The sequence below is a fragment of the Thamnophis elegans genome, chromosome 4 (assembly GCF_009769535.1).
Source record: "Thamnophis elegans isolate rThaEle1 chromosome 4, rThaEle1.pri, whole genome shotgun sequence".
Taxonomy (NCBI): Eukaryota; Metazoa; Chordata; class Lepidosauria; order Squamata; family Colubridae; genus Thamnophis; species Thamnophis elegans.
In genome coordinates, this window is record NC_045544.1 from 2,435,498 (window position 1) to 2,451,355 (window position 15,858).

The 15,858-nt window shown below is 38.6% G+C and overlaps 1 protein-coding gene across 1 annotated transcript in view; it reads right to left on the reverse strand.

Moving 5' to 3' along the window:
• CSMD1 (CUB and Sushi multiple domains 1) overlaps positions 1-15,858 on the reverse strand; it is a 982,247-nt gene that overhangs the window by 150,243 nt on the left and 816,146 nt on the right. The window contains exons 25-29 of the mRNA XM_032215147.1: positions 15,065-15,191; positions 13,274-13,476; positions 8,325-8,516; positions 4,173-4,311; positions 109-296 (exon numbers count right to left, since the gene is read on the reverse strand). Coding sequence (XP_032071038.1) covers positions 109-296; positions 4,173-4,311; positions 8,325-8,516; positions 13,274-13,476; positions 15,065-15,191 — 849 coding nt within the window. The remainder of the gene's footprint in view (positions 1-108; positions 297-4,172; positions 4,312-8,324; positions 8,517-13,273; positions 13,477-15,064; positions 15,192-15,858) is intronic.

Sequence of the window (15,858 nt, forward strand, 5' to 3'; positions counted from 1 at the left end):
CTGATTTTGCTATAAATCTACACAAACTTCATCTTCATTGAAACTGGACATGAAATAGATGAACTTCGTATTATATAATATGTTAAATATATATTGTTTTAAATTTACCTTTATAGTCAATGGCAAATCCTGCCATGCCAACTGAAGCATCACTCCGAAATGCCAAGAAAAGATTATTGCCATTGCTTTCTATCCTATCTGGGGCTTGGGAACCTTGAAAACTGCCAATCAGAGGGCTGTTAGAATCTCCTCCTTCATAAATATGCAAAAAATCATAACTAGGTTCCATGTTGAAACTGAAGTAGAAAAACAAGAAATAAAATGTTTCTGAATTTTGGGGGAAAGAAAAAGTGTTACAATCATTTTTCCTTTAGCATTTGTATTTATTTCTCACAAAAAAGATTCCAAATAGTAATATATGCATGGTAATTTATACTCTATTGATTTCCATGTGTTTTGTCCATCCCTTTTTCTTCTTTATTTTCTACTACTAAAATCGCGGCATAAACAGTAGTTCTGCTTTTAAGGCTTTCTTCAGTCTTTTCTAGATATAGAAGAAAAAAATGGAAACTTGTATCACAGTGGTTTGATAACTCCTGACCCTGCTAAAACCAGCATGAAGAGGTTGGGTGCTAATACTAAATCTTATTTACCCAACGTTGATCAGAAAAGTTGTGAGAAAAGTGAAACCAGTAGACACCGTTTTCTTTAAAATATACACAAATATTTGAAATACATTTTAGAGAAAATAGTTGTAACTGTTTCCAGGGCATAGTCCCTCATGGATGCAAACCTACTCGCACAGATTAATAGCTAAATGAGATAAAATTTCAAATAACATGTTATAATATGAGGTTTTGATGGAAAAGGGCAGATAAATATTTTCCAAAATATGTCTTGCGCTTTAAATCTTTGATTTTATAGGTAGTGACTTGGGAATATAATTATTTCATTTTTTTTAAAAAAAAAACTTTCTTTGAAGTAACCATATTATAGGGTTTAAACAGTCAATATATAAAACACATGGATGCAAATCCTAATGAACATTGTAAGTAATGTTTTGGTTTTTGAATTGTTTTTAATATATTGCTGCAACTGTTAGTGATTAACCGGTTGATTTACTGTGGAAGAAGAAAGCCATCATCACTGGGAACTTAAGACAGTGTTTCTCAACCTTGGCTACTTGAAGATGTCTGGACGTCAACTCCCAGAATTCCCCAGCCAGCGAATGCTGGCTGGGGAATTCTGGGAGTTGAAGTCCAGACATCTTCAAGTGGCCAAGGTTGAGAAACACTGACTTAAGAGAAGAAAAGTTGCTTCCCTTCAACAGGGAATATTTGAATCATTATTTGGACATCCTGTTGTCACTTTGCATACGATAAACAAAATAAAAATGTCAGAAACAGTTGATGTTTTTATCTTGTTTTTCAATTTTTGGACAGTTACTTCTCATTTCATAATCACAATTCAGACTGACAAGTTGTTAGGTGAAATAGTCCCTAGGTGAAACTGTGACTGTGCTTTTGATCTTTGCTTTGCTTTACAGAACCTGAAAAGTCATAAATGTGAGTGTTGTTCCTAAAGTTACTTTTTCCTTAACTTGTAATTATGAAGGAGGCAGTGGTTAAAGGACTGCCTTGTAAACTCGTTTTGAATTGGGTTGCCATATATATTGAACAAATAAAAAAACATAATCAATCAATCAAGAGTCCTTTAAAAAAATCTCACTATGAAAGATTCCTTGATCTAAAAGCCTAATAAAATATCAATATATTTGCTTCATTTATAAACTCTAAATATTTAGGGGCTGTCTGAACCTAAGAAATAGCACTCTCAGGAAGGATGAGATTGCTTTGCCCCCACCCCTCTAACATCTGAAGAAAAAGGAAGCATGTGCCTCAACTCTCCAGATGGCCACAAATGAGTAAGCAAATTCTCCTTGGAGAAAACCTTCCCATTAGTAATATAATCCAATGTTATATATTGCTCAAAACCAGGACTTTGAATTGTACTTAGAAACATACAGGTAACCCAGAGATGGTATTCTACTGGTTCGGGTGAACCATTAGTGGCAGCAGCGTGAGGATCCGCCCACCCACCCAGATGTCATCACGGACCTTCTGTGCATGCGCAGAAGGGTCTGTGCATGCCCACACGTGTGCACGCCCCCACTATCGAACCGTTAGTGAAGAAAATAGGGTACCATTACTGAGGTAACCCATTTAGTGCCCCAAAGATAGGACTAAGCTGCTAAAATGGCTTTTAGCTGCTAGCATGTGGGCTGCCTTATTTCACTACAGCTGAAGTTTCTGGATAATCTTCAAACGCAGTTCAAAAGAAGCATGTTGCAGTAATCTAGTTTTCAGGTAATGAGGCCATAAGGGATTTTCCCACATCAAAAAGGGCTAGCTAAAGTTGGACAGAGTCTGCCCTTGGTGCAGCATCCATTTGGTAATCAAGTCACATCACACTTCTGTCAGAAGCGCCAAGGCACTTCCGGGTTGAAAATATTAGCCGGTGACATCACTGTTGCCTGGAGGACACCCAGTTAGGAGTTCTTGTCATGTTCCTAGCTGGAGATGGAGGAAGGACGAGAGCTCATCCCTCCCCATGGCAGCACTGAGGTTTGAACCCGGGTTTGCTCACTTGCAACACGCCATCCTAACCACATGAGCCACCATGCTCCTTCGTAATTAAGTAAAAATTATGAATCATATTGAACTTGATTCCTAGTGATCGCATCCATGCAGTTTTCTAGCTAGTGTTCTGACAGTGGTTTATCAGTGTAAATTACACTGTTTGTGAAATATGTCATTACACTGTTTTTCAGTGTAATGACATATTTTTGCAAGGTTTTTTTCAATCTAGCTTCATAGTAACAACATAAAAAGAGGTAATTAATTTACTTAATCCAGCTTTATAATCACATACTAGTAAGAAATTCCACTACACAAAACCAGGCTTAGTTTACATGAGGTTTCATTCTGGCCATGCAATGATTTGGTTTTCAGAATCTTATTAAAAATATTACTTTTTGTATCTGGGAGTATGAAAGGAGTTAAGTGGAAAACTAAACTCCTCTATTGAATCCAGTTATTGCATTAGCAGTTTCAAGTTAGCAATAGTTAGACTTATATACCGCTTCCTAGGGCTTTCAGCCCTCTCTAAGCGGTTTACAGAGTCAGCATATTTCCCCCAACAACAATCCGGGTCCTCATTTCACCCACCTCGGAAGGATGGAAGGCTGAGTCAACCCTGAGCCTAGTGGGATTTGAACAGCCGAACTGCCGAACTGCAGTCAGCTGAAGTAGCCTGCAGTGCTGCATTTAACCACTGCGCCACCTCGGCTCAGTTATGGCAGCTTCCTTCAATGCACAGCTGTTTTTCTTTTCTTTTTCTCTAAATAAGAGATAGGCTACATCTGGCACCTCTATAATTTGATCACAGGAAAAAGGTAGAGACAGGCAGAAACTACGTGCCTTCTGATGGACATGAAAATAGATGGATCCTTTAGTGTCTCATATATTTTTTCTTGTGTCTTTACTTGTTTTATGTGTCATGAAGCACTGAGGTGGATGTCAGGCATAGATAGGCAGCCATTATTTATTTATTATTTATTTATTTATTAGACTTATATACCGCTTCAGCCCTCTCTAAGCGGTTTACAGATTTTTAGCAAATTGAGTCAGCAAATCGCCCCCCACAGTCTGGGTCCTCATTTCACCCACCTCGGAAGGATGGAAGGCTGAGTCGACCTTGAGCCGGTGAGATTTGAACCGCTGAACTGCAGATAGCAGTCAGCTGAAGTGGCCTGCAGTACTGCACCCCTAACCACTGCGCCACCTCAGCTCTTAGCTTCCAAGTCTCATTTTTTTCAGCATACCCCTGCCCCGATTATTATTGTTGAACACTTTCAAGATAGTTTTCCACCATATTAAAATGGGCAACCCCTGAAAATTATATTTATACCCTAAAGTTAGCATGCTACAAAAATTAAAAAACAACAACAACACACACACACCCCTCCCAAATACTTCTTAAAAACTCAGACCCACATCATTCAGCCCTGCCTATGGCATAGTTTTAAAAAAGTAATTAGCCGGGATCATTAATGTATTGTGCAATTTTTGAATGTGACATTTTAAAGGAAAACACAGTTCTTGAAATAATACCTTTTGAATATCAAAGCAATGACAAAATCGGGGTTTACTTTTATTCTCCAATCACATTCCTTTCCCGCAGGATATGGCTGTGGATAGTTTGGTGATAAAATAACACCTGCTGGACCTGTGAGATTTCCACCACATGCAGCTGTCACAGAGGAGAGAATAATAAAAAATGATCACATGTCAAAACTGAGGACTGGAATCTGTCAAAATAGTTTAGGTTCTTATACGTTTCTTTTTGACACCTTATTTTCAAGTATTTATCACAACAATTGTAAGTACAACGAAAACCTCTTGTATAAAGAAATGTGTGACTACAGTGTTTATTCTCCAGTATGAAAGTCCTTCCCTTAGGCATGTGGAGTTCATTTAATAAAGCAGCACAATAATGAAGTTAGAGCACTCCAGACATTTCTCAGCCTGACTGAATAAGGACTGGGAGAGGGGAAGGGGGAAGCAGAATGGAGAGATGTTTGCATCTACTTGACCTTGTGCATATATCTGGGAAAGGGATTTTTATTCTACTATGTTCAAAAAGTGATGCTGAATTTAAGCTAATTCTCAGCATTGGACAGCATGGCGGAAAGCAACGACAGAAGGTGGCCTTTGGATCTGCTGGATTCCAGGCTCTTTGTCAAGGGACCGAAATCCTGTTTATTCTCCTTTGCAGCTTTACAAGATCAGACTTTCACAAAGTTGGGAAGCACAAGTTATGTAGCCTTGAAGAAGGCGAGAGGCAAGAATTTCCCTATCCAGGAGAGAACCAGAAGCAGCCTGTGCTCCTTGGGATATTAGATTGCAGTCTGAATTGTCAGAATAAACAGCTAACATAATCTGCAGATTTCTCTTGATTATTCCATATTTTTTTCTATCTCTATTTGAATATGTACTCTCTATTTGAATATGTACACCTGGATCTCTCTATTTGAATATGTACACCTGGATCTCCAGGCAACTGATGAGAATGTATATTACGATCTGAAGTGATAGAATAGATCAATTATATGAGATTACAAAGAAAAAAACAATATAAAAATAATCAAATATGTTGGAAAATGATCCTTTAAAGGAAAATGAACAACAGCAATTACTGAACTATTCCATATGCATTATCTAAAGCCAGAAGAAAGAGAAAGGAGCTAGCTTTTGAGCATCTATTATATGGGTACAGAAGCAGTCCAATTTGGTGTTAATTGGTCTGTTTCTACATGCAGAAATGACAATGCTCAATCAATTTGCTTAAAGGTGAGAGATGGCCTTTGTTATATTCAACAAGGTGGGAAGTTACTAAATTTGTTTATACCTGTTATGAAATATACCACTTCACCACTTATAAAGATGGAAAGGCACTTTTTATATATTTTTTTCTTTACTCTTTCTTTTCTGTTTCTCTAATTTTTTTTTACTTTTTTCTGACCTTTTTACTTTTTCTGTTTATTTCTTCTATTTTTTTTTTAGTTTGTATTAGTCTTTGATGTTGTAATTACTGTAATCTTTAATAAAATTATGATTAAAAAAACAAGGGGAAAATTGCACAGTTCCCTTTCAGGTAAACAATTAAATTTTAAACCAGGCACTTAAAATTAGGGTTCTTGCAAACAGTAAGAGAGAACATTTATAATTTTCATTAGAGTAACAATACCCATGTTGTCATTTTCTTTTTAAAAAACTGGGTCAAACATAATAACACACTTCCTTTCTAGGTTTTTATTGTAATGAAATCTCAAAACTCTTCTAATGTTTTCCAACAAGAGATCATTCTGGATCCAGAAAGACTGCAATTTAAGCTATTAAGATGTTAATTTAAATTGTTAATTTAAAAGATCTTCTGTCATCCTAGTCCATATGAGGCCATCTCCAAACCTGGACATCTAACTTTTGGAATGATAAAAAATTTCACCTTGTCCAGCAAATAAATATTCAAGGTAGTTGAGTTCATAGCTTTTTAACACAAGGATCTCACTAATAGTTCTTTAAGCTCTTTAAGGTGATGGCATTATTATTATTTTTTGACCAGAACAATTACGATTTCAGGAAAGATTGGCAGGATAGAATCCAGGAATCCTAAGGATACTAGGTACGAGTATAATAGGCAAAAAGAAGACCAGATACATGAATTATGAGAATCAGTTACATTAATCCAAACAGATATTTAAATGGTGGACTAGATAGCCCAGGAAGAGCATTTGCTAAAATGGTATGAATACCAGCTTGAATCTGGAGGAAAAAACCCACAAATGTGATGCAAATTGTTCATAATTGAGCTCATCATCCACCAGCTGGTTCTACTATAGACCATGTCATTTGGTTCACAGCCCTAAAAAGTTGGCTGGGTTTCTGCAGATGAAGTCAGAGACAATCTATTGTTTTTGACTTCTATTTATGATTATTCTAGCATAGGCTTTGTAAGGATCATCTACTACATCCATCAGCTCAGTTACTAGAATGTAGAGCAATTGCTCAAGTTCTCATTTCAATCTTTCAGCTCTTTCCTGTCACTTCCTCCAGGATTCTCAGGCAGGGCCTCTATTTATCTAAATGAAATATGAATATTAACTTGCCCTGACAATTTCTATATTTTGAGAAGATAATTTGAAAGAAATCTAAACAATACTGTAGTACCTAAACCACTTATCTATTTCAGAAGTATTATAGGCACTGTACGCTGTTATAAACTTGGTAAAACCACTCTGGATTAGGGTAACAAGAAACGCCAATGACGACTACAACTCAATTCTACAAAAATTGACCATTCCTGAAGCTGACATTAAATGCTGCAATGCAGTAGGTGCAGTTTTTATACATTCAGACATATACCATTGCAAGTTAATATTTGAAGCTTTAGGACCTTCTGTTGATCAGCTGGCAAATGCCCCAAATTTTGGTAGTATTCTGCCATTTGAGATAGGATGATTGATTGTCAGCTCTCAAGAGCTGCAGGAAAGAACTAGCCTTGATTTTTGTGAACCAGTCATTAAAAAGAGTAATTGACAAATCCAGGTTTCAATGACGATGAAAATGTTATCTACTTGGGTAATAAAACAACTGCAAGAAAACAACCAGAGAGCACCAAGAACTCCTCAAATCCAGGTTTTACTGTCTTTTTAAGCTAAAATGTATATTGCAATCAGATGCATACTCTAGGAAATTCACATCTAGAATACTCAATGAAAGGAAGTTGAGATTTTAAGAACACAATTAAGCCATCTACGAACATGTTGTGTCTTATCAGTATTTACCGGTAATAGAAGTTTATCGCTTCTCATAAATAAGTTGTGAGTTTCATAGTCGATGCATGAAATGTACGTAGTATCACCCTGAATGACCACTGAGAATATACAATACAACACAATACAGTACAATAGCAGAGTTGGAAGGGACCTTGGAGGTCTTCTTGTTCAACCCCCTGCCTAGGCAGGAAACACTATACCATTTCAGACAAATGGTTGTCCAACATCTTCTTAAAGACTTCCAGTGTTGGGGCATTCACAACTTCTGAAGAAAAGTTGTTCCACTGATTAATTGTTCTAACTGTCAGGAAATTTCTTCTCAGTTCTAAGTTGCTTCTCTCCTTGATTAGTTTCCACCCATTGCTTCTTGTTCTACCCGCAGGTGCCTTGGAGAATAGCTTGAGTCCCTCTTCTTTGGGGCAACCCCTGAGATATTGGAAGACTGCTATCATGTCTCCCCTAGTCCTTCTTTTCATTAAACTAGACATACCCAGTTCCTGCAACCGTTCTTCATCTGTTTTAGTCTCCAGTCCCCTAATCCTCTTTGTTGCTCTTCTCTGCACTCTTTCTAGAGTCTCCACATCTTTTCTACATCGTGGTGACCAAAACTGAATGCAGTATTCCAGGTGTGGCCTTACCAAGGCATTATAAAGTAGTATTAACACTTCACATGATCTTGATTCTGTCCCTCTGTTTATGTAGCCTAGAACTGTGTTGGCTTTTTTGGCAGCTGCTGCCCACGGCTGGCTCATATCCAAATGGTTGCCCACTAGGACTCCAAGATCCCTCTCACAGTTACTACTATTGAGCAAGGTACCACCTATACTAAACCTGTGCATTTTGTTTTTCTTGCCTAAATGTGGAACCTTACTCATATCATGTTATACTTTAATTTAACTCAAAAGTGCCCAACATTTCATCTTAATACCTATACATGTTGGTGCATCAGGCTGCCAAAAGAATCGATTGTTCAGTTGTACACAAGTAATTTTATCCTGCCCTTGGAGTTGATACCCTGGGTCACATTGGAAGGTGATTGTATCTCCAGGTTCTCTGCTGTCTCCATATCTACTTCCATTCTGTGGGGTGCCAGGATCATTACAGGTAGAGGCAACTGATGCTGCAAAGAAATCATGAAAACAAAATGTATTTAGAGACACATAAGGAACATTGAAGATTTTGCATTGCATAACACTTATCGTCACTTATAAAGCCCTTCATGGTATTGGACCTGGGTACTTGAGAGACCGCCTGCTGCCAATTACCTCCACTAGACCGATCAGATCCCACAGATTAGGCCTCCTCCGAATTCCATCCGCCGGCCAGTGTCGACTGGCGACTACCCGGAGGAGAGCCTTCTCTGTGGCTGCTCCGACCCTCTGGAACGAGCTCCCCGTGGAGATTCGAACCCTCACCACCCTCCAGGCCTTCCGCAAAGCCCTTAAAACCTGGCTATTCCGACAGGCCTGGGGCTAAAGAGTTTTTGCCCCCGTTCTCGAATGGTATGGTTGTTGTGTGTTTTTTAAATTTTGTATTGTTATGTCTCGTCTTTTTTATCCCCCTGTCTGTACCCCCTTCCCTGATTGAATTGTGAGCCGCCCTGAGTCCCCTTCGGGGAAAAGGGCGGCATATAAATGAAATAAATCCTAATCCTAATCCTAACAGATTTTATAACAACAGCATTGTATGCCATTGTTTGCCTAAGTTTGGAAGGAAAGTTATTAAGTAGGATTGCCTTTCTAGAAAAGTGCCTGCTCTAATACATCATATTAGATTATTTTCTTCCAATTATCTCTGTCAGGAAAAGAGATGGAGAGATGGCATGCTGGAAAATGATCTCGGTGTGTTTGAAATAAACATTGAACAGGCATAAGATGTATGGACTGCACACTGCCATTCTACAAATAATCAAAACAATAAAGAAAAATCATGCTGCAGAAAGCAAGGATGCCTGGACACAACCTTTCTTTGATTTGATTGTTTTCCCCTGAAAAGGTAAATGAAGAACTGTAAGTCAAAGTCAGAATATGGAGGAAAAAAGTGACTAGCCAAAACAATCCTCACAACTTTATCACCCCTGGTTTACAAAGATAGGAACGTTGCATCTAAAATTGCCGAATGTTTGGCTTAGCCTTTATCTTATGCCATAAACTACACTAGGAAAATATATTTTTAAAAAATCACATTGCCCAAAGGCATTCCTGCTATTCGCTAGCCTTGAAGCAAACCACGTGATGCCAAAATGATGACATGTACATAGTGACTTCATCATATACTGCATATGCTACCATTAAGGACTTGCTTCTCTGCCCTCATGGTCTGTTGGCAGCTTAGGATACTGATGATTTAAATGTTACTTGGCTAGACATTTTACAGCTGTTTCATACTCTAATTCATTGTTCAAGATGCCAGGGGATTAATTGTATTTTTCTATCTACCAATCTCACCTGCAAAGCTATAGTTTTAGAGTGTTGAGACCTATTCCGTGCATTTCACTGTCTGTGTTTATTAATGCCTAACAGATGGGAGACAAACAACAATTTTACCATAAAAGTTGTTCAATGCCTACTTAAAACAGATAGAACATCATGCAGAACATGGCTTCTAGCATTCTTTCCATCCTCTTTCTTGGCAATAGCAACAGGAATATGTTTTCTCCTCTGTAACAAATGTATCACATGCATATCTATTGGCTGCCTATATATCTATAATCGATGTCTAGGTAAGGGAACAGGGGTGGGTTGCTAATCGGTTGGAACGGGGCCAGCAGCGTCCTCGTGCACGTGTGCAGTTCACGCATGCATCTTAGCGCCTGCGTGATGCTCCAGCTGCTTGCAGAAACTCACGCAGGCGCTGTATGTGCCATCCAGCTGCTCGCGGAGAATCGCGCAGGCACTGTATGTGCCATGCGCCTGCGTGGAAGCGCAGAAGCCTTCAAAGACCGGTAAGGAGCACGGGTGGGCGGGTTCTAACCCATTTCAAACTTTCTTTTGCCAGCTTCTCCGTCCACCCACCCATGCCCCCCCCCCAAAAAAAATTAGCTCCCCTTTATGGGAGTAATGCAGTGCTTTGGCCCCTTTATATAAATATTTCCCAATATTTTGTTTGGTTAATAAAGTATTTTCACAAAGTTATGAACCTGGTCTTTTTTCCCCCCTCAGAAATGTTACAATCACCTGTTTTTAGTAACCTGGGATATCATTAACAATGAAATTACTACTAGTAGTTGCACTGAAAAATACCAACTAGCAGTTGCACGGAAAAATACCAACCATTTGAAAGAATGGCTTTGCACTTATAACCATGTGATTCACTTAACAACTTCCAAAAAAAAGGGTTAGGACATTGGGTCCAGTTATGTGGGTGTCTCAACGTATGACCATCACAACGTATGCTGAAATTGCAGTGCCCATTGCAGTCACAAACTGAGGACCACCAATGTATCGGTTGGTTCAGAAAGTGGTGGTGGGAAGAGAGAGTGGAATGCGCAAATCAGCAAAATAAAAGTCTGTCAATAAACCTGCAAGAAATTAACTGTAGGAACTTGAATATTTTAAGACCAGAAATATTCTGTGGCTAATGTAAATTTAATACCTATCTACACCTATCAACATCTCCATGTTTTGATAGGTGATATTTAGCCAGTACCTCGGATTCTAATAAGATTTCTAATAACTGGCTTAAATACATTTAACCCTACAGAGTAAAGGTCAGGGATGCATGCTGAACTCCATTTTATATCCTTTTAGACATGATTAAATGGTAATTAAGTTTTAATGAAAAGTGTTAGGCTGATAACAATTAACATAATCACACTAGTCAGTTCATGTCCTCGTGGTGTTTTACATGCTGTGCTGAGCAGAGAAGACAATGGTTCCTTGATGGGGTCCAAGCATTTTGTGATTAGAAGACATTTGCATTTCTCCAGTAAATCTTCTCTGTTTGTGTATTTAATGGCAGACAATAAAGCAGAGCAAAACAATGTGTGTATATGTGAGTAGGCAGGATAAATATGTCATCATAGAAGACATCAGTCTCAATGTCTATGTGTCTGAGTCTTTGTGTCTATCAGTACAATCTAGTTCAGTGGTTCCCAAACTTGGCAACTTTAAGACTTGTGGACTTCAACTCCCAGAATTCTCCAGCCAGCTCTGCAGAGCTGGCTGGAGAATTCTGGGAGTTGAAGTCCACAAGTCTTAAAGTTGCCAAGTTTGGGAACCACTGATCTAGTTTGTAGATCTCCTGCCTCCATCAGAAAACAGAACATGGACACATATGCAGTCCATATGCAGATTGATTTTATTTTTTAAATTATGTTTTTATTTATTTGTATCCTACCCTTATTTTTTTTACAAATAATTTAAGGTGGCAAACATATCCAACACATCTTTCTCCTCCTATTTTCCCCACAACAAACACATGTGAGGTAGGTTGGGCTGAGAGAAAATGATTGGCCCAAGGTCACCCAATCAGCTTTCATAGCTAAAGGGGAACTAGAACTCACGGTCTCCTGGTTTCTAGGCCAGCACCTTAACTACTGACCTAAATTGGCTCTCAATTCCTTACGGAAATTCCTTATACAGATTCTTTTTATAAAATCCTCCAAATAAAAAAAAACAGCAGTAGCTTATTTTAAAGGAAGATAGACGGGCAGATATGCAGCTGTGAGACCATAATTATTTTTCAGCCCTGAGCCATGGGCTTAATAATTGCTGCTTTGCCCCAGCACTCCACCTTCCTCATTAACCCATCCAAATTTACACAGGCTCCTGCTAAGAAGTCTAAAACAAAACAAAGGAGGAAATCCAATCAGAAGACTAAGGGCAGCATCCCAGAAGTTTGAAATCAACACCACCTACATACTGCTTCTAACAATTAATTAAATGATGCCTTGTTGCTAAATATTAAAGAAAGGGTTTGGGTTCCTGAATTCAGCAATAATGACAAGAACACAAACAATAAATATTCTCATCGTATTTCTTCCAGGACCTCAGGACAATTTGCATGGTGATCTCCCTTTATCCCAGGGGTTTCAAAAGTCATGTTATCACAGCGGTCTCATGTAACATATCACGACTTTTCTCCCCTTCACTAAACTGGGCGTGGGCGTGGCCAGCATGTGACGCATCCGGGCCACAAGGCGGGAATTTAACAGCCCTGCTTTATTCTATCTGCACAACAACAACCTGTGAGATAGAGGTTGGACTGAGAGAGAATTGCTGGACCAAAGTCATCTAGTGGGTTACTGTGGTTAAAGGACTTGAGAACAAAGCCTACAAAGCCCTTCATGGTATTGGATCTGGGTACTTGAGAGACCGCCTACTGACAATTACCTCCTCTAGGCCAATAAGATCCCACAGATTAGGCCTCCTCCGAATTCCATCCGCCGGCCAGTGTCGACTGGCAACTACCCGGAGGAGAGCCTTCTCGGTGGCCGCTCCGACCCTCTGGAACGAACTCCCCGTGGAGATTCACACCCTCACCACCCTCCAGACCTTCCGCGTAGACCTTAAAACCTGGCTGTCCCGACAGGCCTGGGGCTAAAGACTTCAACCCCATCCAAATAGTATGTCTGTTGCGCTTTTTAACGATGTATTGTCTTCATGTATGTAACTTGTTTTGTCCTTCCCTCCCTCTGAATTGTGAGCCGCCCTGAGTCCCCTCAGGGAAAAGGGCGGCATACAAATAAAGTATTCTAATTCTAATTCTAACACAAGTTAAACACTACATGACACCGACTTCCATACGTGATCTGCTCATGAAGAGGCTCTGAAATATTATCCCTGCAAAAATCTATTTTCAAGGCAGATAAAGAAGCAATATCAGACACACAAAAGGCAACCAAGAAGTATATAAGGATAATACAAGTTCACCTACTTGAAAACTGGATAGAAAAGCCAGATTTGCTGATAAAGAAGTCGCTGTCAAATTGTAAGGTCAGTGAATTGAAAGTGCTGTAAATGTCCCCCGGAAGAGCCGAACCACTCCACTCTTTCAGCAAGATGTTGCTTTCAATGGGACCATCCCAGACTTTGAGGATGTCATGACCCACCTCAGTATCAAAAACAATAAAATGCAGACTGGAAATGAAAAAAGGAACATGCAATATAAGTTAGTCTAATAAACACAGATTGGGTTATTTGCTAAAATCGAATCTGGCAGTCCTGGAATTACTTCTTTTAGGCATCATATGTGAGGGATAAAAATTGAAATACGTCATCTGTTATGTGTCAGAATGTGGACACTGGAGCATGATGTTGATATCTATAAACCTGTAATAAATCAGGGCACAGACTATCTTAGTAAAAAAAAAAAAAATGTCCACCAGATCCATACTGTTGTTAAAAAGTGATCCGTTTTTTTTTTTAATGACATCTGCTGTAAAATTTCCAGGAGGTTATGTTTTTATTGAAATAGTCACAGTTCCTGGCTGTACAGTAGCAACATTTAGAATTTAAAATACAAATTAAACATAATATAATTAATTCAATTAACTAAATAAATATTAGCAATAGCAATAGCAGTTAGACTTATATACCGCTTCATAGGGCTTTCAGCCCTCTCTAAGCGGTTTACAGAGTCAGCATATTGCCCCCAACAACAATCCGGGTCCTCATTTCACCCACCTCGGAAGGATGGAAGGCTGAGTCAACCCTGAGCCGGTGAGATTTGAACAGCCGAACTGCAGATAACAGTCAGCTGAAGTGGCCTGCAGTACTGCACTCTAACCACTGCGCCACCTCGGCTCTCAATATTGCACACCAAATATACTAGCTAAACTTTAACAACTTATTAATTTTCTAGTAATTTCTAATTTGTATCTTTTCTGTTCATTTCTCAAAAATTACATCCCAAAAAACACTTTCTGTGCTTTTCTGTCTCTCCTTCAGCTGAAATATGTACACTTTCTTGCTGTGGAAATATACTTTATAATGATTGCAATGTATTGCATAAGAAACCATAACAAGATCATTATGTTGATCAGCTTTGGCCCTGCTTTTTACTGCATGTGATACCATTACAATTAGGTTCAGCATTCACATATCCCCTCTACTCTTTCCTTCCTCGGGTCAGACTCTGGAAGAATATAGTTGCTTAGCTATATAGCTTAATCTTATGAATTTCTCTATTGGTACAGCGATTTGAAGCACAATCCTAAATTAATTACCGAATGTGAATTCTATAACTTATTATTTATTTATATTTTTTATACTATCTTTTGTATTGGAGCTCAAGGTGCCTATGTAGTGCCCCTTCATCCTGTTTCTCCCCAAAAAAACAATAACTGGGTTTGTCTAAGGAGAATGTGATTGATCAGCACATCTCATTCAGGTCCATAACCAAGATTCCACATTGGCTCTATATAGAACTGTTTACATCAGTGTTTCTCAAACTTGGCAACTTGAAGATGTCCGGACTTCAACTCCCAGAATTCCACAGCCAGCGAATGCTGGCTGGGGAATTCTGGGAGTTGAAGTCCGGACATCTTCAAGTTGCCAAGGTTGACAAACACTAGTTTACATCAATGATCTTCTCTTAGGTTCATTAATATTCATCAGTATCAATCTATGATTTAGGAAATGTCCATTAATCACATATTTTCCTCTATCCATAAAGCTACATAACATTTAATTGTTAATATGTTTCAAGTGGTTGGAAAATGCATACCTAATCGTTCTCCCGGGGTCTGCTTCTATAATCCAAGTACAGTGTAGATTGTTGTCATATGGGGCTGGATAAGCTGGAGAAAGGATACGACCAGAAGTAGCAGCAGGAATTCGCCCACCGCATTCAGCTGAAAATAAAAGAAATAATAATTTTTTTAAGGGAACGGATTCAGATTTTATCTTATAAAATATTTGATATTGCAATTATGTACCACAGTTGATTTAACAGTCTCCATATCTCCTCCCAACATTCTGTGAGTGTGAAGAGAGAATCTGTGTGAAACATAAAGACAGTCTTGGTGTGAACTTGACTCTTGTGTTCTGAAGACACTCTTGGTCTTCTTTAAGGATGTTTTATGAATTTCACAGCCTAGATAATAGCCCTGGAATTGCCCTGAGGTTCCCTCATCCAAGCATTAGACTAGTCTGATCTGGCTTGGCTTCCAAGTTCTGGCTATTTCTTCTAGATGTTGAATTCACTGCAAAAATTCAACCTGGTAGCTTCCATGCTATGCAAATTACATGACAGGATTTTGATATACTAATAACATGAATTCAAAGTTCAAATAATATGGGTTCAGTGTGAGTTCAAACTGTAAGAAAGCAATTTTTTAATCATAAAAGTTTCCACAAGCACAGTTTCAGAGTTCTATCTATTTGCCACTTTTCATTCTTACAAGCACTAACAGTAGAAGCCTTCTGATTTCTTCTTGTTAAGAACATTTGTTGTGGTTTTCGGATATTAGATTAGAAAAAATTAATATCTGGATGGAAGGCCAGGAAATATCAGAATTA